Consider the following 26,035-nt stretch of genomic DNA (forward strand, 5'->3'; position numbering starts at 1 on the left):
AATAAACAGATATTTCAAAAGACTAGTCGCTTTTATTTTGTGGAGGACAAAATCTACAGTTTCAATATTGGCCTCACTCATTGTCACGTTGCCATTGTTTTTATGGAAGCAGTCATTAATTAGTAGTTAAACAATGGGATAGAAAACAACTGCTTGGCTCCATTACCCACATTGCCACCTTAAACAAACACCAATTCTGCAACTGTCTGGGCAGACGATTGCACCCACAGGGTGCCCCACTGAAGTTAATGGGGGTCCATGCACACAGAGGGGGCTACCCACAGAGATTGTCACAGCAGTGGTTACTGTAGGTGAAATCCTGGCCCCACGGAATTCAATGGGACCACGATTAATTTCACTGTGTGCTTAAATTTTACTACTTCTAAAATGGAAAGCTCAGTTAATTAGGGCTGGGGTCTGCAAACAATACTCCCCTTAAGCAGTTCCTGGGACTGCTCACAGGGTAAGAATCTACTCAGGCCAAGTTATATTGGCAAAATTTAGCCCTTAATATATATAAGGCAGTTCAACATGAAAGATTTTCCTGGGGTCTGTTAACCAAAGAGTATCTAGAATTAAGGTTTACAAATGAAGTTATTTTAATAACTCTCAAATTGGTTATCACCATTTTAGTCATCACCAAATTAGAAAGGCCATTAAAACATTGTTAGCACAGTGAGGTGAAAGAAAACAATGATAACTAACCCTTTGCCTTACACTAGCACTTTTTATTATTCTAACATGTACCTCATATCCCAAGAAACAAGACTTCACTTAGGCACTTGCTTTTTATAATACCTCTGCAGGAAAAGGTGGGCCCTGTTGTGATCTGGGTGGAGCAATAACTCTAGTCCTCCCCGGACACTCCCTTATATAAATGGAAAGTCAAGCAACACCTGCCCCTAAAGGGAGCTTTATGTAGTGTTTTAGGTATACCACTCCCCAAATGCACCCATACCTTCCCTCTATAGGGAAGTTCTACTAGAGCACCTGAACTTTTTCTTTGTCTGAGGTAAGATATTAAGTGCTGTAACTTATCAAGTACAAAGTGTTATTGTTATTTGCTTATGTGTTTAAGTGAAGGATTTAATATTTCTCCCAGTGTAGCAGTGATGAAGTAATTCTTGGCACCAGAAGTGGTTTCTTTTGATAGATAATAGACTTGTTGTTTGTAACTAGAAAACATTTCCTTTCTGGTGATTGTTAAAATTTTCTTTCTCAGGGTAATGGGTAAGGGGATAGCGGTTCTGTTATAGATTTGTCTGTGGAAGCTGATGCACGCTGAGGCCACTCAAAGGGGTTAATATTATTTAAGCATTCAGAAATTAATATCTAATTAAACTTTGAAATGGAATGTTAAAAGCAGTGGGTGACAGACTGTCTGTAGGCGTGTCCCCTGAGGTGCTCCCTGTTTCGTGCTAACAGTCTCTTCTTTGCCTGTACACAGCCTGGCTCTAGCCAATATCTTCACTATTACAATGCTTAATTCGCTCACAATAATTTTTTTTAATCTCTGCTCAGTTCTTACCCTGTTCAAACTCTCACTTGTTGCATCCCTGCTTGTGGTGTGTGTATCTGGGGAGATGTCTCTCTTACTATTCTATCTGACCAGATGCTTTAAAGTAGCAAGATAGGAACTTTGGCAAAAGCGAGGTGACTCGGAGGTACAGCAGCCACTCCAGACTTAACTCAAGCTGTCGTGAAATGGACTTTTAGGAATCACAGAATAGTATATGATGCCACCTATCATATGTCTAGAAATACGTAGCCCTAATGGAGTGAGTAAAAGACAGAGTGACAGCTTAAACTTTGATTTCCTTTTGGTATCTTATGTTGAAACCCAGGGCTAAATACTACTTTTTGATACAGATCCCATCTACCTTTGTGATAGGCACTTTCAAAATGCCTGTGGATGAATAAACGGCTGTGCAGAGCTGTATCTTGTAAAATCATTTCGGTCTCAATCCTGTGAGGGACTCAGTGTGGGCAGGCTCCTGTTAAAGCTAATGGGGATCTGCATATATAGGAGTCTGCCAGCATGCAGTCACTTGCAGGACTGTGGCCTTAGTGAGCTTGTTTTAATCACAAGTGCCTCTGACATTTCCCTTATTGTAATTTGGTCATACATGATCAGTCACCAGTGGTGAGTTCCTTAATTTTTCTTTTGCACTTGATCAGCTTGCATCAGTATTGTTTCCATTTGCTTGTTGTTTTGTTTTAAACTGTGCTCTGTATGATATCACGAGGAAAATCACAGGCACATTAAGAATACTGTAGAGATAACAATGAAGGGGTGCCCACAAAAGCTGCTTTGACATCAGGCGAGAGGATTCCAAAATGAAGCTGAGGAGTGATATCCCAATGTTAGAGCAGTGAATAAAGCACTTTTGATTCTGGCAGAAGTGAACCTCAGAGGCATTAGGAAGCATGACAGAATAAGGCAATGAGAAGCTCAGAATATGAATTTTATTACCTTTTGAAGAGAAGGGAATTCATTTCAGTTAACAGAATGGACCAGGATGCTGCTTGCAATCATCATTGTGAGTTAAAAGCTTGTTCTTTTCTATTAACACAGTGTCATGAGTCACCCTTTAGGATTAGGAAAGTTCAGCCAGTACTAGTGCTCTGTTCAGCTGTCCACTAAGTATTTTATGATGCAAAACAGACACTGATGTGAATCTTTTATATAAGACACAGGACTGGATAATTGTGTTTTAACATATACACACAATGGCCTGTTCATTACAGTGTATACCACTAGCTATCCTGCTAATGGAGATTCTCTGGTACCCCAGGCCATTAGGAGACTCTGTCAGGCAGAGATCTGCATTCTCTCCTGGTGTTTATATGAAGTTCCAAGTTGCTCAGGGAAGCCCTAACTGCCCATAGGTTTGTTACGAAGTTCAAAAAAAAAAAATCATGTGAATTTACTCTTTATGAACAGTCTTACTGACAACCCTGTATAATGAGGTCCTCTCGCCAGAAAGTAGGTACAGCATTGCGAAGCAGCAGTGCTATTCTGTAGTGTGCCTTGCCTCTTGACACGGGGAACAGCCTTTTGCGATGAGAGGGTAATTCACTCATTGCCCACTAAGGGTTTGTCTACACAGAGTTATTCAGGAACAGCTCCATGTGTAGATGATTCTGGAATAAGAGCACCTTGTTCCTGTTTAGTTTAACCCAGTGACCTACAATAGGAAGGAGAGTTTCTATCTTCTTGAGCCATCCAGTCCCTTTGGTCTTTGGACAGTAGTATAAAAAACCCGCCACCCTCCCCTTTCTTTCCATTAACAGGCCCTTCAGGTCCACAGACCTAGAACAATGTGAGCTGGATTGTTCTGGTGTCATCCTCTAGTCAGGATGCAGTATCCATACTGTGTAATGACATGAGATTCCATTTGCAGGGAGTCTCCTGTTGAATGCATAATGAAAATAATAAGCATTAGTGCCCTGCATCATAAAGACACTTTTGGAGCTTTTGTAGTGCATTGTGTTAATATCACTTTGGATCTGAATAATAACAATATGAAGCCTTTATAGAATAGATTTCATTCCACTACACAAGTTCAGCACCATCTTTTCGCCCCCCTGCAGAGAGAGATGACACTGAAATGTTGTAACAGGCAATTGTAAGTCAAGCTTGAAGTACACTGGCAGGGTGGTGTGGTAGCCAGAACAATCCCTGCCTATGATATACCTGGCCATTAGTTTATTTTCATAGACTACAAATTCACACCTTAATTTTCTAAAATATATATTAGCCATTGTTTATCATTTAATGCATAAAGAACTAAAACATCACAATAGCAAGAAGCAGATTTAGCTGGTGCCAAGTTTGGCACATACTGCCTGGTCTCCAAATAAGCTAAACAAATTTCGCTGAGGAACAACTCTGACCCTGGAGCTGGTGAATGTCTCCTACCATCCCTGGCTGCCTCAGTCTCCTACTCTTCTTCCTCAGCTGGGAAGTGCTTAGATACTACAGTGGTAGTAGTAGAAAGTCCTTGGAAAAGATACTGCCTCCTCTTCCTGGTGGCACCAATCTCTTCCCCTCCAGTGATGATTGAAAGAGCCTCCTCTCTGTTGATCTGTTCTTGTCTCCAGTAATTGTGGATCTGCTCTCCTTGTCCTCTCTGGATCCTGCTCCATCTTTCTGCTTTATGGCTTCCCATTGGGTCTCTCATGCCCAGGGAGACTAAGTGCAACTCTTCTCTCTCTGCCACCAGACTGATTCCCTCAGCTGCCCACTCCTACCACCTGTCTTTTCTTTCACTCAGCTGCTAAAGAGACCCAACCCAGACCTGCCTTTGGTGTTCTGTTTTTGTACAGTGCCTAGCACAGTAGGGTCCCGGTCTCTGACCTCAGCACTACGGTAGTCTAAATATGAAATAATAATAGGCAGATCTCTTTTGGTTCTTTTTGTGGAGCTTCTCCCATGAGTTTTGTGAGTGTTTTTCATATGTATTTACCATGTTGGTTTTGGACTTTGTGTGTTCTTCTGTGACTTCATATTTCTGAGGGTTGGAATTTATGCATGTTCTTACAAGTATTTTACAGGGTTGATTCTCGTTATGTGCTTGCTTTTATCTTATTTTTTGCATTTTTTACAAAAGATACCCTGTATCTTGAGTAGAAATTTACAATAGGTCAAAATGGAAGTAATATGTTACTAAATCAATGGTAACAATTTACACTCACTGTGTAATCACTTTGTCTTGGTTTAAAGGACCACACAAAGTACAGCTAAATGGAGAATTAGGCCTTGTATCTTTAAGCCATGTTGTTAATTTGAAAAAGATTCACTGAATCCAATGTGGTGCATTGCAAGTAATTTGCCTAATGCCATATAATACAAACGGTGAGAAATGTCTTTCATATCCACTGCTGAGTGGCTTACACTCAGTGGAGGGATCAGAACTTTTTTTGGGTAAACAGAGCTGAGAGTTACACATTCTGCTCTATTGAGCAAACAGAAAAGATCTGCAAGTATTTCCTGAAAATTCTCCATTTTGAGGTTTTGGTAACTAAGATATTATATTAAATATAAAATGTTTCCAAATCCACAGCACAGTCCAGTTGCTGGGAGGTTTAGTGGCCCTCAGACCACAGGCGTGTTTGAAAGATCGTTCTTGGAAACATTTTGAACTGTCATCTATGCCCAGCCAAACAGGCACTGCCAGAGCTACCTACACTGACACACATCTGCAGCCTCCTTCCCTCCCCATCTAAGATAGGCAGCTCCTTTTCCTTCACACTCCTGGAAAATATGAGCTGAGTATCACAGCCTTCCTAAGGGACAATACTCAGCATTCTGCTCTGGGCAGCTGCAGAACTGGGCTTAAAATACTGCCTGTGTAAAAAAAATAAATTGGTAAAACACAAGTAAACACCAAACATTTAGAAAGAGTTGTCAGCTTTAAGTGAATAAAATGTTTTATTTAAAATACCCAGGAAAGGTGAGGTAATCTAATCTTTTTATGAGTAATTGTTTCCCCTGGAGCCTTCTGAAGCTATCAAAACAGGTGCACTGCAGGCACTAATTTGAGGGCTTTGCTGATAAAATATCCATTAAAATATTGTTATTACTTTAATGGTCATTCTCAAAAGGCCCCAAAAAATCAGACGCAAAAGCAGAATTTACATTGGTCAAGGGTAAAGGATATAATTACGACAGAAATCTTCAAGAATAAGTTATATAAAAGTCATGAAACAGGAAAAATTTACTTTTACACATCAACTTCAGGCTGGTTAAGTTAAAAGCCTGGTTAAGTTACTTTTATCAGGAGAGAGGGAATACTTTTATACTCATAGCCTCTCTAGCAGTGAATATACTATTGACTATATTGCAGTCAATGTAGTCAGTGTGGTGATGAGATACTATGATTTTCAGAAGCCTTCATTAGGTTTGCAGTGAAATGCCATATTCTCATATTAGTCATCTTCACTGCTTTATATGTTAGAAGCTACATTTCAAACTGTTTTTAAAGTACATTATTATTATGCTGTTCACCAATATAGACCAATATACATTATAATATGTTTACAAAGTGGCAGTCTTACAAATTCAACATTTTAAAGCTTACATTCCATTCCAAGATCACTACAAAATTGTTTCAAATGGCTGTGCTTACTTTTTGGAGCAAGTATTTTTAAATGAAAAGGTTCATGGCTGCAATTTGATTATTAACAAGTGAAAGAACACAGATAGGAATGATATTAAATTCAGTATGTTGAGATTCCATGGCGGATGAAAATGGTTAGTGGACAGTTTTAGTGTATTGCCAGTGAGTACCGTGTCATAAAAACTGCAGAACTCACTTTTTTATTTATTTCATTATGGTGGGCTTAGTCATTTTAATGCCCTCTAGGACCCTGTCCTTATCAAGAAAATTAACTATTTTAATAGTGAGTGTCAAACTGCTTCCTCCTTGCCCCTTCAAGTGGGTGTAGACAAGGTCAACAGAGTTTGACACCTTCTGTAACAAAAGGTGCCCGATACCTATTCTACCAGGTATGTAACATGCTTTGCTAGAATGCATGTAGAACTCTTGACCTTGTACACCGCAGAAGGGCAATTGTTTTCAATAAACATGGGAGGGAGGGAGGGAGATTGGAGCAGTTCTGTACACCCGTTCTCACAAACTACTCATTTCCTAGTGTAGACACCATCAGAATCTCTATAGGCACTTTCAGTGAGTAGCAGTCGCACTGTGGCAAAGAGCAAAGTTGATTGATCCTTGCTTCCTCATTTGCTATTCATGTATTAATTCATTAAATGCCTCAAGCAGATGTCTGTACACATGGTATGGACAGGGCTGGCTCTAGGTTTTTTGCCGCCCCAAGCAAAAATTTGCTGCTCCGAGAGCACAACTGCCCAAGCAAAAAAAAAAAAAAAAAAGTGGCCGGAATGCTTCCCCTGGAATTGTGCCTCCCCAAGCACATGTTTACTTTGCTGGTGCCTAAAGCTGGTCCTGGGTATGGAAACTCGACGATCAATAACAGATCTTACAAATAGGGTTCTCAGGAGGTGAGATAATTGCCAAATAGCACTGCCAGCAGATCGAGGGAAGTGCTTATTTCCCTCTACAGCCCCCGCTACAGAAAGGATGTGGACAAATTGGAGACAGTCCAGCGGAGGGCAACGAAAATGATAAGGGGGCTGGGGCACACGTCTTACGAGGAGAGGCTGAGGGAACTGGGCTTATTTAGTCTGCAGAAGAGAAGAGTGAGGGGGGATTTGATAGCTGCTTTCAACTACTTGAAGTGGGGTTCCAAAGAAGATGGAGCTAGGCTGTTCCCAGTGGTGGCAGATGACAAGGAGCAATGGTCTCAAGTTGCAGTGGGGGAGGTCTAGGCTGGATATTAGGAAACACTATTTCATGAGGAGAGTAGAGAAGCACTGGAATGGGTTACCTAGGAAGGTGGTGGAATCTCCATCCTTAGAGGTTTTTAAGGCCCGGCTTGACAAAGCCCTGGCTGGGATGATTTAGGTGGGGGTTCGTTCTGCTTTGAGCAGGGGGTTGGACTAGATGACCTCCTGAGGTCTCTTTCAACTCTAATCGTCTATGATTCTATGAAAACATTAATTTTCTGAATTGTGCCAGCGTCAGTTTTAGTTAAAAACCAAATTTCCACCACATAAAAGCTACCACTATAGTTGGCAACAAGGGGCTTCCATGTGTTGATAGTCTCATTGGAGAGGCTAAGAATGTAATGGATGTTGAGAGGAGACTGATCACAACTACAAGAGGTCTCCCCAGGTAAGGGATGGTACAGTATGGGGAAGGCCTGCAAAGTTTTATGCCTATTCTATGGCTTGATAGAGGACTGTCAATCCAGCACCTCTCTAGCACTAAAGTCACTTAGTTTAAAAGAAAAAAAATGTAAAGAGAAGATAATTTAGCCTTACATAAGAGATGAAATTATTCATATACAATTAGATTAAATGATTTTATTGAAATACTTCTCTGGAACTACCTAGATAAATTGGTTTATTAAAGTGAATTACATTGCTCATGTGAAAGGTGCTACGGCTGACAGTGTTGCAAACTGAAATCTTCTGTTCTTGTAGAAAACCTTTTCAAGCAACCCCCAATGCCTCAACAATGTACCTCAACCCTGATTTTAGGAATAAGAGAGTACTTCACTCTCCAATCTGATCAGTTCCTGGCCTCATTGCTGAGTCTGCCGACAAGTGTGATGACCAATGCCCATTGTGACAGTTGTTTCTGGGAAGGGAGACATCTGTCCGCATAGAAAGTGGACTGGGACCACAGACTCATTTCACAGAGCCCACCAAAGAATCATCAGATGGTAACAATTTCTGGTCATTACTGACTTATTCAGGTATGAATTAATATCCAGCAATTAAGACTCCATATCTTGTTACCAGTCACCTGAGCCAGAGACATGTAATTCGGAATTAAATAAAAAAGTTTCCAATCCCTAACAGATGGATATCCTTCATCAATCACCTCCTACCTCTATATATAGTTCATGTGTTTGGAAGTGTAATTTTAAACATAAAAAAGTTTATTTTTTATTTATTTATTTATTTTATTTATTTTTTATTACCTCTACTGGACCCCAAAACAAATTAGTATTCCTGAAAAGAATGATCAGCACATGTTATGTGAGTTTCATATTGAGCACAAGACATTTGCAAATCTCTGATCTGTCTGTTCCAGTATAGATGTCCAATTTTTCAATGTAAGGCCACCTCAAAAGAGTTCCCCTCCTTAGCCAAGTCCTTTCCCAGCATCACATTTCCTTGCTGCTTGGTTCTTTAAATGTTTTCTTCATCTGCTAGGCTATAAACCCACTCCATCTAAAGCAGCAGATCCCTACACAAATCATGCTAATTAAACAAAATATAGCCACAGAGGCCTTTTAAAAAATTGACATGGACAATGTTTAGGCATTTAAAGAATGACAGGAATAAGTATGTCCTTCAGTGAGTGGGCAGGCAGTTATATTAACTCTTGACAGTCTACCTAATGTAACATATTTGCAGGGCAAAACCATTAGCAGTTCAATGTTTCTTTAATTTCTGTGCAGAAGCATCAATTTTTTTTGTCAGATCGCATTTTGCAATACAATATCAGTCTTGCCATATCCATGATTTAGACGGGCTGCAGTGATTCTACAGTAATTATGTCAAAAAAATGAAATATTTCAAAATGTGATTGACAGGTTGATTACAATAATGCATGTGATTAAACTCAGGGTGTGCTTGTGTAATGAAGGAGAGAATGTCAGTGGTAATTAACTGCATTTTTGTTAAATTTTGTTGAGAATTTCTTACTCTTAGGTTGAAGTATATTGTAACCAATGGGCCACATAGTGGTGGGGCTACGTACAGTTCCTTAGAAAAAAGTGGTGCCATTGGGGACTGAGAGGGAGACAGTTTTTATGTAAATTGTAGATTTTTATTAACATTATGTAAATGTTATGTAAATTAGTATGGCCATGAACGCCAGAAGTATGCTGTAGATTGGTGTAACAAGGACAGCTTGTTAGGGTTGAGTACAGGAGAGCAGCAAGGAGTGTTGCTGTTCTCCTGGCAGTTCTACTTAAGGTCTGCCAGGGGCCAGTAAAGTGGGGATTCCAATAGCAACAGGGTATAATGTTACCATCAGGGTGAATGTTTTTGCCATCGTATGGGTAATATCAGGAATATCTTAAATGGAAGATGACTTTTTCACTAAATGGAAAGTTTGCATGGTCAGCCAGTCTGTCAAACATGCTATTTGGTTGTATATTGTATTGTGCATCTATACTGCATCCACCTACCCTCCATCTGTTTTTCTTCTTGGATAGTAAGCTCTTTGGGACAGGAACTATTATGTCCTGTGTCTGTACAGTGCCTTGCTCATTTTAGGGTGCTACTTTGACATAAATGAGAGGGGGAAAGTTGCCTTTACATAGATTTGTCTGCTCTGGAGTTCTGCTTTTTCCTCCTAGCTTTTATTAAGCAATCTGATAATACTGTGATGTGAGCATGAGACTTCTTGAACACAACTATAATGTGTCCTGCCACAGTGCTAGGGGCATGATATAACACAGGATTAAAACAAAGATGTCTCTTATTGTGTGCCCTCCTCTATCTGCCAATGATTAATAGCCTTGATGTTCTGTTTGTCTACTTCTCCCACAGTGGTTGCTGTGCTTTTCCATATGTGCTCCCTACAACTGGAACATCCTTTCCAGGCCAATACTCTCCCCTCTTTCAGCCCTTACTTCTGTTGTCATGAAAATAAAAAACGGAGTAAACAGAAATATTCATTTACAGTACTTTTATTTATAGGTGGGAAGGGGAGGAATTGCAGAAAGTCTTGGAGCTCTTCATCTGGTTTCTCAGGGACTATGTCTTCTTATCTGTGATGTACCTACCACACTACTATTTATATTATGGTACCAGCGTAAAACAACAGTAATAAGCACAATATAATAAACATAATGAAGTGGATATACATTAAAAATGAGGCGGGGGTGGTGGTGGTGGTCTGATTTTACTAAAGGGAACCTCAAAGGGATTGGAAGGGAAGGTAACTGTACTTAAAGATACTTTTAAAAACTGGGAAAGAACAAGATTCAGATTTCAGGCTGAGAAATAAGGTCTGTACTGTAAAACCCACCATGGCAAAACCATGATCGCCTGCTGACCTCAGATGTGATTGAGAGATCCTTAAACAGCAGGCAGTGTGGGAGTGCAGATACCAGTCTATTTACATAAGGTCCTGCAAAGCCTGGGGCTCTGCTTGTTTCTATTAAATGAGGGTTTAAAAATAAATATATATCTTTATTCTTCGCTGCATTTTGCTTGAGCCTATTTACCTCAAGAAGTCACTATTTGATCACTCAGTGTACCACTAAAACCAAACTCACTTCATTCAAGAGATCTGTGTCCTCTAAGCTACAAAGCATGGTAAACACAAAGTTTATAGATTCTTGGTTTCTTGTTTAAATAACATGTATTGAAAACACTGCTACCATTTAATAGAGAACTGTTTAGAGGTATGCTAATGGCCACAAGAAAATTTCAAACCTCCATAATGTGCTTTAATCACCAGCTGGAGATCAAAAGCCACCATGTGATTTTATACATCATGGGCAGCTTCCAGAACTGCCTTACATGGAAAGAGATCAATGGTAAAATTGGTAGATACAGCAAAGCTTTCGCAAGAAAAGCGTTTTATGTATCTTGTTCAAAGCATTTAAGTGCCTTTTAGATCACTGATTGAACCATAGACATTATAAAGTGGAACCTTTTAATACCAAAATAAATTTCCAGAGTAAAATTCCATTATAGGAAAAAGTGTTTCACTGCAACAGGATAGATAATAATTCTTTCACATGTAATGGGATATATGAAATGTTTGATGATAAACAGAAGTTCTTTTTACGATTGTAGTAAGACCCCATGTATTGTTTGTGTGTGTACTATAACACATCTATTGCATATGGTATTCCAGAGAGAGAGAGAGAGAGAGAGTGTGTGTGTGCGTGTGTGTGTACACACACATGCACCCTATAAAAACATGTCCAAACTAAGGTGACTGAAACACTTCACTTTAAGGTAGTTAAATGAAAGTAAAAAGTGTTGCCACCCATATAAACTTTGGACTGCAACCAAAGTAAACATACAAGCTCTTTAAAAATAAAAAAAATCACGAACGCCGATTAATTTAGTGCACTTCAAACAGACTCTAGTCTTAGAAGCCTCATGGTAGTTAAAATGAGTCACTAACATCTTCAAATCATCTGTCTGTTAGCATCACAAACAGGAAAAGAGAAACTTTCCAAATGGTCTTTCTTTAGCAGCTTTTCTACACCAGCATGGTGGTAATGCAGTAATGTTCTCCCTCCAGCACCCCAACCCTTTTCCCCCCTTCTTTATTCACTTGCTGTATGTATCCTAGGCCATACTCTGACTTCAGTCATCCCAGTGTAATTCCACTCAAGTCAGTGAAGTTAGTCCCCATCTTTACATATACTCTTCCCACTTAATTTCTCCCCAGAAGAGATTCACCTCAGTGCATGCTACACAAGCCCCACATAGTACTTCAGCCCAGAAGGTGTAGGGTGAATTTCATTCACTGTTTAAATACTGACTCAGAATATTTTAATGACCTACTTAGTATTTTATTTATATCTACAGAAGTGATATATATTTATATTTCCCCAACCATTTAAAATAATTTGATGTTATAATCATTAAAATTAATCATTTTATTGTTTTGTAAGGTTTTTGTAAGAAGTAAAAACATATTTTTGAAGTAGTGTACCAACAATGCTGCAGAAGAACCAAATCACAGAAGAAAGGGCAATGCCCCCTGCCCCAAAAAAATAAAAATAAAATCATTTCAAATGTATGTGAGGAAAATTGATTCAATTTTCTGCTCAATATTTTTGGAGATTGCTGGCCATTCCAGACTGTGTGTATTTGCTTCAGATAGCAGAATGAAAAACTTAACAGGTCACTGAGGACTATGATTTTTGTATGACTTTAGTCTAAAACTGAACATTTATAGAATTTTCCAGGAGATTATTCTTGATTTATCGAACTGACTTTTGACTCATCCATATCTTTACTCAGTTTTTTACTTTTCATTTTCAGAAAATTTTACTTGATCATAATAAAATAAACACTCTGTTTTTAGCATCCATGTGCAGTTTTGCCAGGAATAATAAGCTGTGTGCGAAGTAACAAAAAGGAATTTGGATATTAATTTTTTTAATGTAAATTGAGCTTGGATGACTGGCTAGAGTTAGAGTGACATTCCTTCTTACCAGAATATGATACGTTTTTTGGATACATTGTTTGTTATATAATCTCTTTTAAGCAGATCCTAAAAAGAAGCCAATTAAGAATAGCTGAAGTCAACATCAAGGCAAAACTAGCATTAGTACTAATATTGGAGCCTCATGCTGCCTACCTGCAGATAAACCCACAGAAGGAAGAAACATGCTCCCCGGTTTGATACTTGTGGATATAAATTGCAACATCTCCTCGGGCAAGGCGTTTAGTCCTGTGTGGAAAGGGAATACATGTAGTCTTTTAGAAATCCATGCAGAACAGCAATGAGATACGATGGGTGTGATATAAAAATTCAGATGGAGGTATGGATAGAGGGAGTGATATGGAAACACTAGCCTGTCCCCATGAAGGGCTCTATTCTCTTCAGGAAAGGAATAATGGCTCCTTTAATTCTGCCCCCTGTCCAACAGCAGGGCTACTGCTGGAGCCAACCTGCTGCTTGCTATGGCCCTTGCAGTCTGCCCTCCTTTTTGAGAGGAGTCATCTCTGTGGAAGGGATTCGTTACTGGTTCTAGAGTAGCAGCCGTGTTAATCTGTATTCACAAAAAGAAAAAGAGTACTTGTGGCACCTTAGAGACGAACATTTATTTGAGCATAAGCTTTCGTGAGCTACAGCTCACTTCATTGGATGCATTCAGTGGAAAATACAGTGGGGAGATTTATATACATAGAGAACATGAAACAATGGGTGTTACCATACACTCTGTAAGGAGAGTGGTCACTTAAGGTGAGCTATTACCAGCAGGAGAGCGTGGGGGGGAGGACCTTTTGTAGTGATAATCAAGGTGGGCCATTTCCAGCAGTTGACAAGAACATCTGAGGAACAGTGGGGGATGGGGTTGGGGAATAAACATGGGGAAATAGTTTTACTTTGTGTAATGACCCATCCACTCCCAGTCTTTATTCAAGCCTAAATTAATTGTATCCAGTTTGCAAATTAATTCCAATTCAGCAGTCTCTTGTTGGAGTCTGTTTTTGAAGTTTTTTTTGTTGAAAAATTGCAACTTTTGAGGTCTGTAATCGAGTGACCAAAGAGATGGAAGTGTTCTCCAACTGGTTTTTGAATGTCATAATTCTTGACGTCTGATTTGTGTCCATTTATTCTTTTACGTAGAGACTGTCCAGTTTGACCAATGTACATGGCAGAGGGGCATTGCTGGCACATGATGGCATATATCACATTGGTAGACGTGCAGGTGAACGAGCCTCACCAGCCTTAATTTTTGCATGGATTTCTGGTGGGAAACCAGTTTCTGTGGAGGAGAGTATGACTGGTGTTCTTTCATTGCCTGACCCCCAGAACACTTTTCTTGACCTGTGGAGTCACAAGCTTGCAAATCTCACAGAGAGTTTTCAGTGTTTGAAGGAGACAAAAAGTATGCTGCAGGGCTATAGCTCCCCATCTGCAGATTTAGGGGCTCCCCCCCATTTTGCCTCCCTGCCCCAGTTCACCTAGCAAGCAGAATATGTGACCCAGAGGAAGGCATTTGAAAAACTCATTTAATTTGTAGTGGGATGAAGTCCTGCAGAACATTTTCAAACAGTTATAAGAGCTGTCTCCCTCCATCCCTTAGCATTTTAATTGTAAACTTAATACACTTAGAGTTGAGCTATTAGAATGGTCTTGTAATTAGGATATAGGATTGGGAGTCAGGAAATTTGTTCTTTTCCCTGTTCTGTTGCAGATTTCCTCTGTGAACTGTGGCAAATGTCTGAACTGTTCTGTGCCCCAGTTTCTTCATCTGTAAAATGGGGATAAGTGACTTAAGCTTCAGCAGGATGTTGAAGCTTAAGCCACTATTTGTAAACTGCTTGGAGGAGCTTGAGTCGGTGGTGTTAGAGACATGAAAATTATTCATTTCCATCATTCACTTTCCTTTGAAGGAAAATATCTTTCATTATGGGTTAAGGGCGTTAGCACTCTCACCCTATATTTTTTTTTTTTTTGGTAGAGTTGGATAAAAACGTTAAACTGTTGTCTAACATCTGTTTGCACATCAATTATATTCATCCACTGTACAATGTTTTCAGTTTACTCTGGCTTCTTAATCACTGGAAACAGTGTTCTTCACCTTGTAAAAACTTTAAGTTCAGATATAATCAAATGCAATAATTTGTCTAATTTACTAGCTGCAGCTAATGAAAGGAAACATGGGGAAATCCTTAAACATGTGGCAGGAATAATTTTGTTTCTAACTAGTTGTTAATAGCATTCAGACACAATAGGATATTGTACTCACCTATTAATATACACCTTGGATGCATCATGAGGGCTGAGGTTACTGGGCAAACTGCCTTACATACTCTTAAATTGTATACTAATGTAACAACAAAAAGGCTTTGGAGTGTCCTGTTGCTATTATACTATATTTAGTCTTGGAAGAATTAGATTTATCGGTAAATGTTGGTAAATGTCTACTTTACCGTACACACACAAACTGAAGAAAAAATATTTAATCTAATATTGAAATTTTGGATAGGCAAAGTAGTAAGTTCTCAAGCAGCATTTATTCTTAGTTTGCTTTAAGGATGTTTACTTTGTATATTTTGTGTATTGACAGTTTGTGTTTTAACAGTTAAAGCTTTATAACTTTTTGAACCACAATTTCAACTGTGATTAAATTGTCTGACTCCCCCATCATTTCCAACAACTATGAAAATTTAAATAAGAATATTTTCTATTTTTATTTCAAATCCATTATTTTGCACAACTGTGAAAATTTAAATAGATAAATCTAAAAAAGCTTAAAAATAAACATTCATATTATGTCAGAATTATAATTTTAAAAAATCCATTGAATTCTGCCAAGCCTAAATATAGTATGATTATTATTCTTTTAAAAATAAAAATTAAAGTAACTGCTTCTTGTATACATTCTTTTCACTGAGGAAAACAGTATAAAATGGAAAGGTGAGAAAAAAGTAGAAAAAGCGTGCAGTAAATGCATTTTTCTAGCATTAACAAAACCTATCATAGCTATGAATGGAAGCATCATATCCTGAAATGCAGTTTGAATGCTCACAAGTGAGCTTGAAAAGCCTGGATCTACGTGCACGGGTACACGGATCTGCATACACTATGCAGTGCAGACATACCCAAAGTAACAGTGCACTTACCGGAAAATTCTCTGGGTGTGGATGGCAGTGCTGTGTTGTATTTGGCAGTTAAGATTCACTATCACTGTCTTCTCACAAGCCTTGCTCGCACCTCTGAGCTCTAGTTTTTCGGCCAGGATTATAATCCTGTCTGATCCAAGCCATTTTAACAACATATTAATAATATCTTTATAGTACTATGTACAGATGTCATTCTAGCATCCCTGTGAGATATGTAAGAACTGTTCCCATTACGAAGATGGGCAAAGTGAGGCAGAAAAGTTAAGGGAATGGTCCCAGGTGACAGAGGAGTCCAATGGAACCAGTGTCAGGAGTTTCCAGCTCGCAGTACTGTGCTCAGACCGTAAGACCACATGTTTCGCAAGAACTTTCTCAAATTCAGTTATGCAAAAATTAGAGATGGACCAAAATTTGCATTTAAGGTGCCACACCTTTGAATTTCAGGAGGAACAGGATTTGGGGTCAAAATGCCACTCACTGAGATTTGGCCCACCCACCCCTCCATCATAACCATAAGAATGATCTTATGGGCAAAGTGCTACAGTGTGTAGCATCTTCTGCTTTCTTTACCTTTATTTTTCTGATTTTTCTATGAGCAGGTTGTAAGGTATAGAATTTAAAGCAGTAAAGGTTGTTGAAAAGCAGCAGAAATATATTATATGGGAGCAACTGAGTATGTGGGGTCAACCTAGGTTTTCAAAGGGAACAGGTATCTAGGTACTATAATGATGGGTATATTACAGTTTGATTGGTCTTAACACATTCTAATCTTTGTTTGGCATCCCTAAGAAAGGAACCTCTTAAGAGCACCCATCAAATCATCTCTCTGTTTAAGAAATCATTGAGCTGAACCCCCATACCCCCCCAAACAAAGCAGTTTCTTCCTCCCCCTCTTGGCTTTCCTTAAATTCCAATCTTCCTGCTATGTGTCTCTCTAAGTTCACAGCTTGACAGAAGCAAGTGTGGGTGTGTTTTGATTTGTCTCTGACAACAAAAGAATGAAATGTAGTGATATCTGCTGACACCTGGATCAGAGCTCCCAGGTGATCAAGATTTGACTCCTACAAAACCAATATGTGGTGAGGAGGACAATCTGCTTTGACCCTATAAAAGGTCTGAAAGGGGGCAAACCAAAATGTTTCCTTTGTAATTTATCCCTTTATCTCATTCTGTAACTGTATAATTAATTCTATAAAGTGATTTGACATATATGAAAAATATTATGTAGAATTGGTATTTTTTTTTAACACGAACTGACTTTAAGATTGAATGAAAAGGTTCCTCAGCCCAGCAAACAAATGAAACAATTTACCATAATTATTTTTTGTGAAATTCTTAGTAGTAGGTGTACCCCTAGAATCACAGAAGCTAAAAAGATCTGTTTAGATTAACTAGTGTCCAGTTATGTCATGAAATTCATCCATGTGCCACTGCAGAGCCTGGTGTTGGCATGGAAGGAGAGGAGAGTGGCATTTGGCCTTGACATGGGTCAGGGCAGCCCTGGTTAGTGGCCTAACTTGTTTCCTGCTGCCTAAGGCCCTAATGGGGGGGAATAATCAGGGTGCAGTACTGCCTTGCTTCCTTCTATCTCCCCTGACCATACCTGACTTGCTCTGTAATGTGTCCTGTGCTGGAGTCCAGTGGCTCTGCACCTGACTGGCAAAAACTGTATGCTGGGGGATAATCCTTGTGGAAGCACTGTGTTCTGCAGCCACTCTGCACCAGCATAGCTGACAAATGGCACAGAGCAGCCATACTTGAGCATATAGTTTAGCTCAGTCCAGTTTTAAGATGTTTCAAGGATGGGTCTTCCACTACCTTTCTATTTCAGCCCGAAAGCTCTTGCTGTAGGAATAAGGATGGCAGTGTTGCCAGCTCTTGCAGGTATTTCCTGGTAACTGGTGCTTTTTTTTTTTTTTTTTTTTAAAGCTCTGGCTCCAGGAATCACATGATTACATGAAAACAAACAAGGAGTACTTGTGGCACCTTACAGACTAACACATTTATTTGGGCTTAAGCTTTTGTGGGCTAAAACCCACTTCATCGGACGCATGCAGTGGAAAATACAGTAGGAAGATATATATACACAGAGAACATGAAAAAACCTACATGCCTCCAGCTTTACCAGAAACCTACTGACCGCTATACTTACCTACATGCCTCCAGCTTTCATCCAGACCACATCACATGATCCATTGTCTACAGCCAAGCCCTAAGATACAACCACATTACTCCAATCCTTCAGACAGAGACAAACACCTACAAGATCTCTATCAAACGTTCTTAAAACTACAATACCCACCTGCTGAAGGGAAGAAACAGATTGACAGAGCCAGAAGAATACCCAGAAATCACCTACTACAGGAAACGCCCAACAAAGAAAGTAACAGAACACCACTAGCTTTCACCTTCAGCCCCCAACTTAAACCTCTCCAGTGCATCATCAAGGATCTACAACCTATCCTGACGGACGATCCCTCACTCACAGATCTTGGGAGACAGGCCAGTCCTTGCTTACTCACAGCCCTCCAACCTGAAGCAAATACTTACCAGCAACCACACACGACACAACAAAAACACTAACCCAGAAACCTATCCTTGCAACAAAGCCCACTGCCAACTCTATCCACATATCTATTCAAGGGACACCATCATAGGACCTAATCACATCAGCCACACCATCAGAGGCTCGTTCACCTGCACATCTACCAATGTGATATATGCCATCGTGTGCCAGCAATGCCCCTCTACCATGTACATTGGCCAAACCGGACAATCTCTATGCAAAAGAATAAATGGATACACATCAGACATCAAAAATTATAATATTCAAAAACCAGTCGGAGAACGCTTCAACCTCCCTGGTCACTCAGTTACAGACCTAAAAGTTGCAATTCTCCCACAAAAAAAACTTCAAAAACAGACTCCAAGAAACTGCAGAATTGGAATTAATTTGCAAACTGGACACCATTAAATTAGGCTAGACTAAAGACTCGGAGTGGATGGGTCATTACACAAATGGGGAAAAACTATTTCCCCATGATATTTTTCCCCCTTACTGTTACTCACACCTTCTTGTCAACTGTTTGAAATGGGCCATCCTGATTAGCTCTAGAAAAGTTTTTTTTCCTCCTGCTGATAATAGCCCACCTTAATTAATTGGTCTGGTTACAGTTGGTATGGCAACACCCATTTTTTCATGTTGTCTGTGTATATATATCTTCCTACTGTATTTTCCACTGCATGCATCCGATGAAGGGGGTTTTAGCCCACGAAAGCTTATGCCCAAATAAATTTGTTCGTCTCAAAGGTGCCACAAGTACTCCTTGTTTTTTTTTTTCTGATACAGACTAACACGGCTACCACTCTGAAACATGATTACATGAGACTCTCAGCATTCTTCTTTAGAAAAGTTTCCAGCCCTCATTCTTCTGGAAAATCTTAAAACGTGACCTTTAAATGCTCAAACACCAGCGTGGGTGGGGGGAACCTCCCATTCAGTGTTTAAAATCTCATGCTTTTAAGCCAGTCCCAGGATTTGAGAGTGGGGGGTTCTGCAGATGCATCCTCTCTGGCTGTATTTTCCACTTGCCTCCTGAGGTTTTACTCATTAGGTGGATGGTGGCCGAACTGGCGTTCCTGAACACGGCTGCTCCTGTGCACGGCTGCCTTCGCGCCCCCCACCGTGCGGCTCGTGGTCCTTTCGCTCTGGAACAGCGCAGGCTGGCGCTGCCAAGCCAGCAAAAACTACAACTCCCAGGGTGCACCGGGCTCGGGGGTGGGGCGGGAGCGACGGTGGCCGGGGAGGTGCGCGGCTGGCTCTGTTCTCTTGTAGGCGGGCTCTGTCGGGTAGGTAGCCAATAGGCTAGGGCGATAGTGGGATATGCGTAGCCCGGCGGGCGGGCTGCCTGAGGGCTTCATGCAGTGCGGGAATTTCGGACGGGGAAGAAGGAGCGGCTGGGTCGGGCCCGGCTCCTGAGACCCAGCAGGTATTTGAAGCTGGGGCTCTGAGGAGGCGGGCTCGGCCGGCTGGAACCGGCCTCAGCCCGCCCCCTGCCCGCGGCGCAGGGCTGCGGCCCGGGAAAGGGGCGGGAGAAGCTGCTGTGTCGCGCTTTGCCCCGCGAGCCCCCGCGGAGAGAAGGGGTTTGGCCCCCCTCGCTCCCCGCCGAGGAACAGACCCCGCCCCCGCCCGCGGGCAGATCACGGCTCGCTCGGCGCGGGGCTCACTCCTTCGAGGGCTGCCCGGGTTCCCCAGGGGCCCGTTTCCACCCGGGGAGACGTTACTGAAAGGTCTCGAGGTTCATCCCGGCCCCTTAACCTCGGGCGGGGCCTGCCCAGCTGCGGAGCCCACAACCCCGCAGTGCCCGGCTTCTGAACCTGCCCCCCCCCCCGCCGCCGCCGTCAAGGGGCTTTTGATGGCCGTGGGGTTAGACGCGGGTAATGCTGTTTACTCCAAGGTGTGAGTCATGGGTGGGGGAAACCAGCCCAGCCCGTGCGGAAAAGAGTGAAGTGCATTTCTCATCTCTTGGGGAGGGGTGGGGAGGAAAAGTGTCACGGGGAGGTGGAGGGCGGGGACCACTTGAAATCCATCCTCACTTAGGAGGATGAAGATGCGAGAGAAAATACATTTTACCTTAAAAAAATGTATCCTTAAAATCCTGCCTAAATAAGTTAGGCTCGGGCAGGTCCATCCTATTGTGACCGGGATTGTGGAGATGAGTTGGCTCCATTTTTCTGCTGTTGATAGGACTCAATTTGCACAGGTGTAGCCTCAAACCTGTTGTCCCCATGGATTTCCAAGGAGAGCAGCTCAAGGCATGCCTCACCTTCTCTATCGTTCATCAGGAATTTTTGAGTCTCTTCTGCTGGTGATAAAGGTTTTTGTGATGTTTGGAGACTTAGTCTTGTTCCTGATTAAGTTTCCCACATTAAAGTCATCGCTGTTTGATACAGACTTTGAGATACCACTTAATTCTTGATGAGAATCAGCATTGACTCCCCAGGTCATAGAGTGCCCCAAATGAATATCAGAACAGCAGTCCTCACCCTCTGCAAAATCACCTCAAATACCTCAAACTTAAGGACTTCCTTGTTGTTGGGTAGGTGTCTATTGCTGGTCCAGAGATGTAGAGATTTGGGGGTTATATCTGGTCTGGCTTTTAGACATGGTCCCAGATAATAGAAATATATGAAGGGCTTTATCAGTCTGAGAATTGTATGAATGAAAGTTAGAAAGTTGAAGAAGATTTTAAATCTAATTGAAGTACAAAGTGTTAATGATGGCTGGAGAAGATAGTTTAAACTGGTTTAAAATTAATCCAGAATCAGGGAGGTTGCTTCTAGAAAGAACTAGACTTGGCAGGTCTAATTCATTCTGCATTGAGGGATTCAAAAATAAAATCTCTTTCCCTCTATGTGAAGAGGTCTGTGTCCAGTTTTCCCAGCTTTCTGCTTGCTTGACAAAACATTATAAAATCCACCAATATAGGTTCATCCTGTCTAGTTTGAACATAAATACTGAGAGGGAAGAACTTTTAAATAGCTGTAACTAAAGCAATTACTTTGCTACCTATTGATTTTTAATAACTCCAGTTAATCTGAGATGTGTGGTGTTATTCTAAACGTAACAGAAGGCCTGAAGGAGGGAAAAGACTTTCTCGCATAAATTGCTGTAGAAACTACCTGTTTTGACACTAGAAATATCTGAAATATCAGTAGCCATTTTGGTGCCTTTCTCTCTGAAATGAGCAAAATTGTGTCCATTGTTTTGAATAAAACAAAAATCCCAAACCTGCAAACAGTTTAAAGTATTTTTAAAGAAAGTGTTTTTGTGGAGAGGAGGAAGGTATTTTTTTCTTCTTTGCTGGCAGACTTGGAGAGTTCTGCTATGAGTAAGGATTATTAATGATGCACAGATTTCATGTTTAGCTGGAACTGCCTATTGACTGAAAGGATCACAGGTCAGCAGCACTGTCCTCTCTCTGCTGAAAAATAAAAAGCAATCCTATTGAGATAAACAAATCTAAAAATGACAGTTTATAGAAAATAAGAAAAGAACCAGGAAGGAATTCAACAGCATAGTCATTCTGAATGGTCCCATACAGAAATACTTCCTTAAAATGAATTTGATTTATATTCATATGACTTTTATTGAGAATGGAAGAAGAAAAAAACTGGGAAATGTCTACTCAAGCTTATTTAAGAGTACAACAGCGGTAACCGGAATACTATTCCAGATTGCATTTATAAAGATCACTGATGGGGAGATTGAATTGCTAAATTGTGAGCATACCTCAAGCATAGCATGTGGAGAAGCAGACTGTCACCTTGTACTCACTAAAGAGGTTTTGGAGAAGAGTTCAGACAAACAAACCTCTACTTCTGTTGTAATTTTTCTATTTGTTAGGAGCGAAATCTAAACTATTCAGTCTATGCAAATTCTGAGTAAACAGCCCTATAAAGTGGTGCAACCATGCGCCTTAAAAATATGTTCCTGTCAGTAAGCAGGGTCAAATCTTTTCAGTACTTAAGAGAGAGTATATTATTTGACATCTACATAGCACCCTACATTCAAGGATTTCAAACCAGTTTGTGAGCACTAATTCAATTAAGCTTCACAGTACTCCTGTGAGATAGAAAATATTTCCATTTACTGATTGGGGTGAAGTGTGGGGAGTGGTCACACACACACAATGATGAAGTTGCAATGACTTATGATGGAGAGGGAGAGAGACTCTAGCATCTCCAGGCGATAGACCATCTCTCCTCTCAAAAGGTATGTCTACACTAGAATAAAAGGCCCGTGGCGCAGCTGTGGCTGGCTCGGGTTCACGGGGCTCAATCTGTAAGGCTAAAAATTGCTGTATAGATGTTTGGGCCCAGGGTCTGGGACCATCCCCCCTGATGGGAGAGTTCAGAAACCAAAAAAAGCTACGATGTAGGTAATTTGAAGTCTTCTAAAGCTGTACTAAATGTATGCCCAAGTGTGGTGTTAGTGGGTATTGTGCTGTTTGGATGAGAGATAAAACTGATGTTCTGTCCTTAGTATGTATTGTGCAAGAGGAATACTGTTAGTGCTGGTATTCTGGCAAACTTCTAATCTGAGTAAATTGTATTTGATTATATCTAAACACTCCCCCATCACTTTCATTTTGTTATAATCTTAACTTCCTGCCCTATAAATTCTGTTGATACTATATTGTAAAATAGCTGCAGCATTCCTTCCTAGAGATGAATGATTTTTGTGCATCATTTTGTAAAGCATTTTAAGATCAGATGGAATGAATGTTTATTTTTTAATATGAAAATGTTAGCTGGTGGTTAGTAGTATCCCAGTGAGAAGTAGGTGCTTTGAAACAAGGGACATCCTCCAAATATGGAGAGGGTAATAGTCTAGTCATATATCTAAATTAAAAGGTAGTGGTCTATAAGGTTTAACAGACCTTTCAATCTTTGGGTGGCAAATTATGTACAGTAACAAAAGTAGCAATAAAAGGTTGTCTTTTCCTTCCTTTTTTTTGCTGTTTACCTTCTCTTCAAATTTCATTGTCTTAAAAATGTGTTTCTTGTGGGCAGCTACAACTGCTTCCAATCCCAAAATCTTCCTGTTCTTATACTGTGTAGCTTCTGAGAAGGTACATATCTGAACATATGATCTCAAATGTGGAAGCATGGGGAGCCAGAGCTTCAGTACTTCCAGAGGACAGGTTTTCTGCAAAAGAATGCTTAGCCTTGAGCATGCTGCCCTTTTAAAACTATAATTGCTTAGCACCTATGGCCTAGTGATAGCTTGACCAACTTGTGGCACAATGCCATCCTAACAGATGGGTATGAATGTAGACAGTCAAGAAACCATGTATGTGTATCTAGTGTATTTGTTAAGGGCAGGATTCTCAGCTGGGAACAGTCAAACCTCTGTCCATTCTGATCTTTCACTTTTATGGTTAAGGGTATGTCATAATTAATTCATTTATTGACTGAGTGTCTGCAGGAGTGTAACTTTTGACCATGTTGGATAAAGAAAACTGTGGGAGGAGGGAGCACTCTTCACTAACCCCTCTTGTGGAGTTAGTTGAAATAAGGTGGTTTGTTCCCTGTAAACAGGTTTGGCAGCAGCAGATCTAATGGTGAGGTTACTAGGGTGAAGTATATCCATAACTCTTCATTAATAAAACTAATATATATGTTGAATATAAACAGTTCAAGTCTTGTCTCTGGTTGATAGCATTTTACAAAGAATAAATCCCAGGAGATGATGTGGCAGCACAGGTCAGTATAGCATTTTCTGAAGTCAGATATATAGTGGTGGGGAAGAAGCAGAAGTTCCTAGTGTCTGTGGACCTCTCTCTCACTCACTGACTCACTCAAGCTAGCCAGGCTAGTTCAACATTTGAATTTGTACAAACCACGCAAGTCAGATTTCTCCGCAGTTATAAATGGAGGAAGAACTTTAACCTTAACCTGATGCTATTGTATCTCATTAAGAAAAACCTGAAGTGTGAAGAGAAACATTTCAAGGGGACCAAGTGCAAATTATGGGTAAACTTTGTTTCATAAATTTAGATGAAGCGTCTTAAAGCTGTGTCTGGATTTTATATTTATATATATATATATATATAAAAGAAATTTTTATCTTACAGTAATAGCTAGAAATATTGGAAAGCAATTCAGAGTTAAAATAAATCTTTTTGCGTTTTGGATACTGGAAGGTTCAGATGTGATAGGTGTGGGTAATAGTATTTTAGAAATAAATTTTAAAGGTATCTTTCTCTTGAGGTGGTGATTTCATATTTGTTCTGCTGCTGGTGTGCCTACATCTGCTATGAGTATTCAAGTGTAGTTCTACCATCTTATGAAACTTTGCACATTTAGGAGGCTCTTGAAGAGTAGAACAATATATTATTTCTTTTACTTTGGGCGTGGGGAATGAAAGCATTTTATTTTTTTTTTTAACATTTTATTTTTCATTCAGGTGACGCATTCCCTGGCTGCAGACTTATTAGATAGGGGGCACATCTCATTTGCCAGGAAGTGGTGCTGGCAGCTAGTGGGAACATGATACCTGTTCTCATGTCTTCCAGGAGAGTGTTGCAGACTCTGGCATGGCAGGGGGCTGCTTGGGGGAAAAGCAGTGGCTATTCAGACCAGGGAGCTGCAGGGAGGGCGTGCAGTGCTTGGGGCTGTTGCTAAAGTTGCAAGGCCCTCTATTTCTCAGATAGAGGGAGCTGGAGAGGGTCCCAAAAGTGGATAGCAGCTAGGAGGGGAAGCTGATAAGTAGGGAACAGAAGTTCAGCAAGACCAAGAAAGGAAAATACAAGGAAAAGGGGGGCACTGGGGAGCCAGAGAGGAAGCTGCAGAGGGGTGGGGCAGAAGGGAGCAGAAACAGGCCAATTCAAGCAATTGTTTCAAGCCTTGCTTCCCCCACCCTCTCACTGCTCCTTCTTTGTAATCTTCACTGTGTGTTTGCCTTTCTCTGGTCTTGCTGAGTTCCCACTTACATGCTTTTCCACTCAGTGGCGTATTGTCCTAGCTTTAATGCATATTAGGGACCTCTTCAGTCCTTTTCTCCATCTCCTCCCATACAAATATGGGAGTGAGCAGTAGCTCTGGCATCCCTTTTAATTCAGCGCGCCTAATTTGAATGGCGATCAGTATCCATTTGCAGAGGCCCACCAGATGAGTCCTGGAGAAGGGCAATAGGTGGCAGTTTCTCCCCATTTGCTGATCATGTTCATAGAATCATAGAATATCAGGGTTGGAAGGGACCTCAGGAGGTCATCTAGTCCAACCCCCTGCTCAAAGCAGAACCAATCCCCAATTTTTGCCCCATCCCTAAATGGCCCCCTCAAGGATTGAACTCACAACCCTGGGTTTAGCAGGCCAATGCTCAAACCACTGAGCTATCCCTCCCACCTTCAAAGGTGTCACTTTCCACTTCCTGGCAAACAGTATATGGCTCCTACATCATGGGAATAGTCAGGAACTGTGATTACATAGAAGAAATAAAAATAATTATTCTGCTGTTCAGGAACCTCCCAGATTGAGCATTGTTAGGATTAGAAGACTCAAGGCTAACTGTACTTTTATAAAAGTAAGCTC

At 40.6% G+C, this 26,035-nt stretch overlaps 1 protein-coding gene across 9 annotated transcripts in view; it reads left to right on the plus strand.

Moving 5' to 3' along the window:
* The first annotated feature begins 897 nt into the window (after nucleotides 1-897).
* VRK1 (VRK serine/threonine kinase 1) overlaps nucleotides 898-26,035 on the plus strand; it is a 67,089-nt gene continuing 41,951 nt past the window's right edge. Inside the window, exon 1 of one of the 9 annotated variants that reach the window (XM_043548425.1) lies at nucleotides 898-1,012. Coding sequence is in view for 7 of the 9 variants with exons in the window: in XM_027827311.3 (XP_027683112.3) it covers nucleotides 20,916-21,036 (121 nt within the window). In the remaining 2 variants the exon portion in view is untranslated. Of the gene's footprint in view, nucleotides 1,013-19,777; nucleotides 19,927-20,689; nucleotides 21,037-24,270; nucleotides 24,476-26,035 lie in introns of those variants that run through there. The other 8 variants (XM_037900926.2, XM_027827311.3, XM_043548428.1 and 5 more) reach the window with 8 other exon arrangements.

Source organism: Chelonia mydas, chromosome 6 (assembly GCF_015237465.2).
Source record: "Chelonia mydas isolate rCheMyd1 chromosome 6, rCheMyd1.pri.v2, whole genome shotgun sequence".
In the NCBI taxonomy this organism is placed as follows: Eukaryota; Metazoa; Chordata; order Testudines; family Cheloniidae; genus Chelonia; species Chelonia mydas.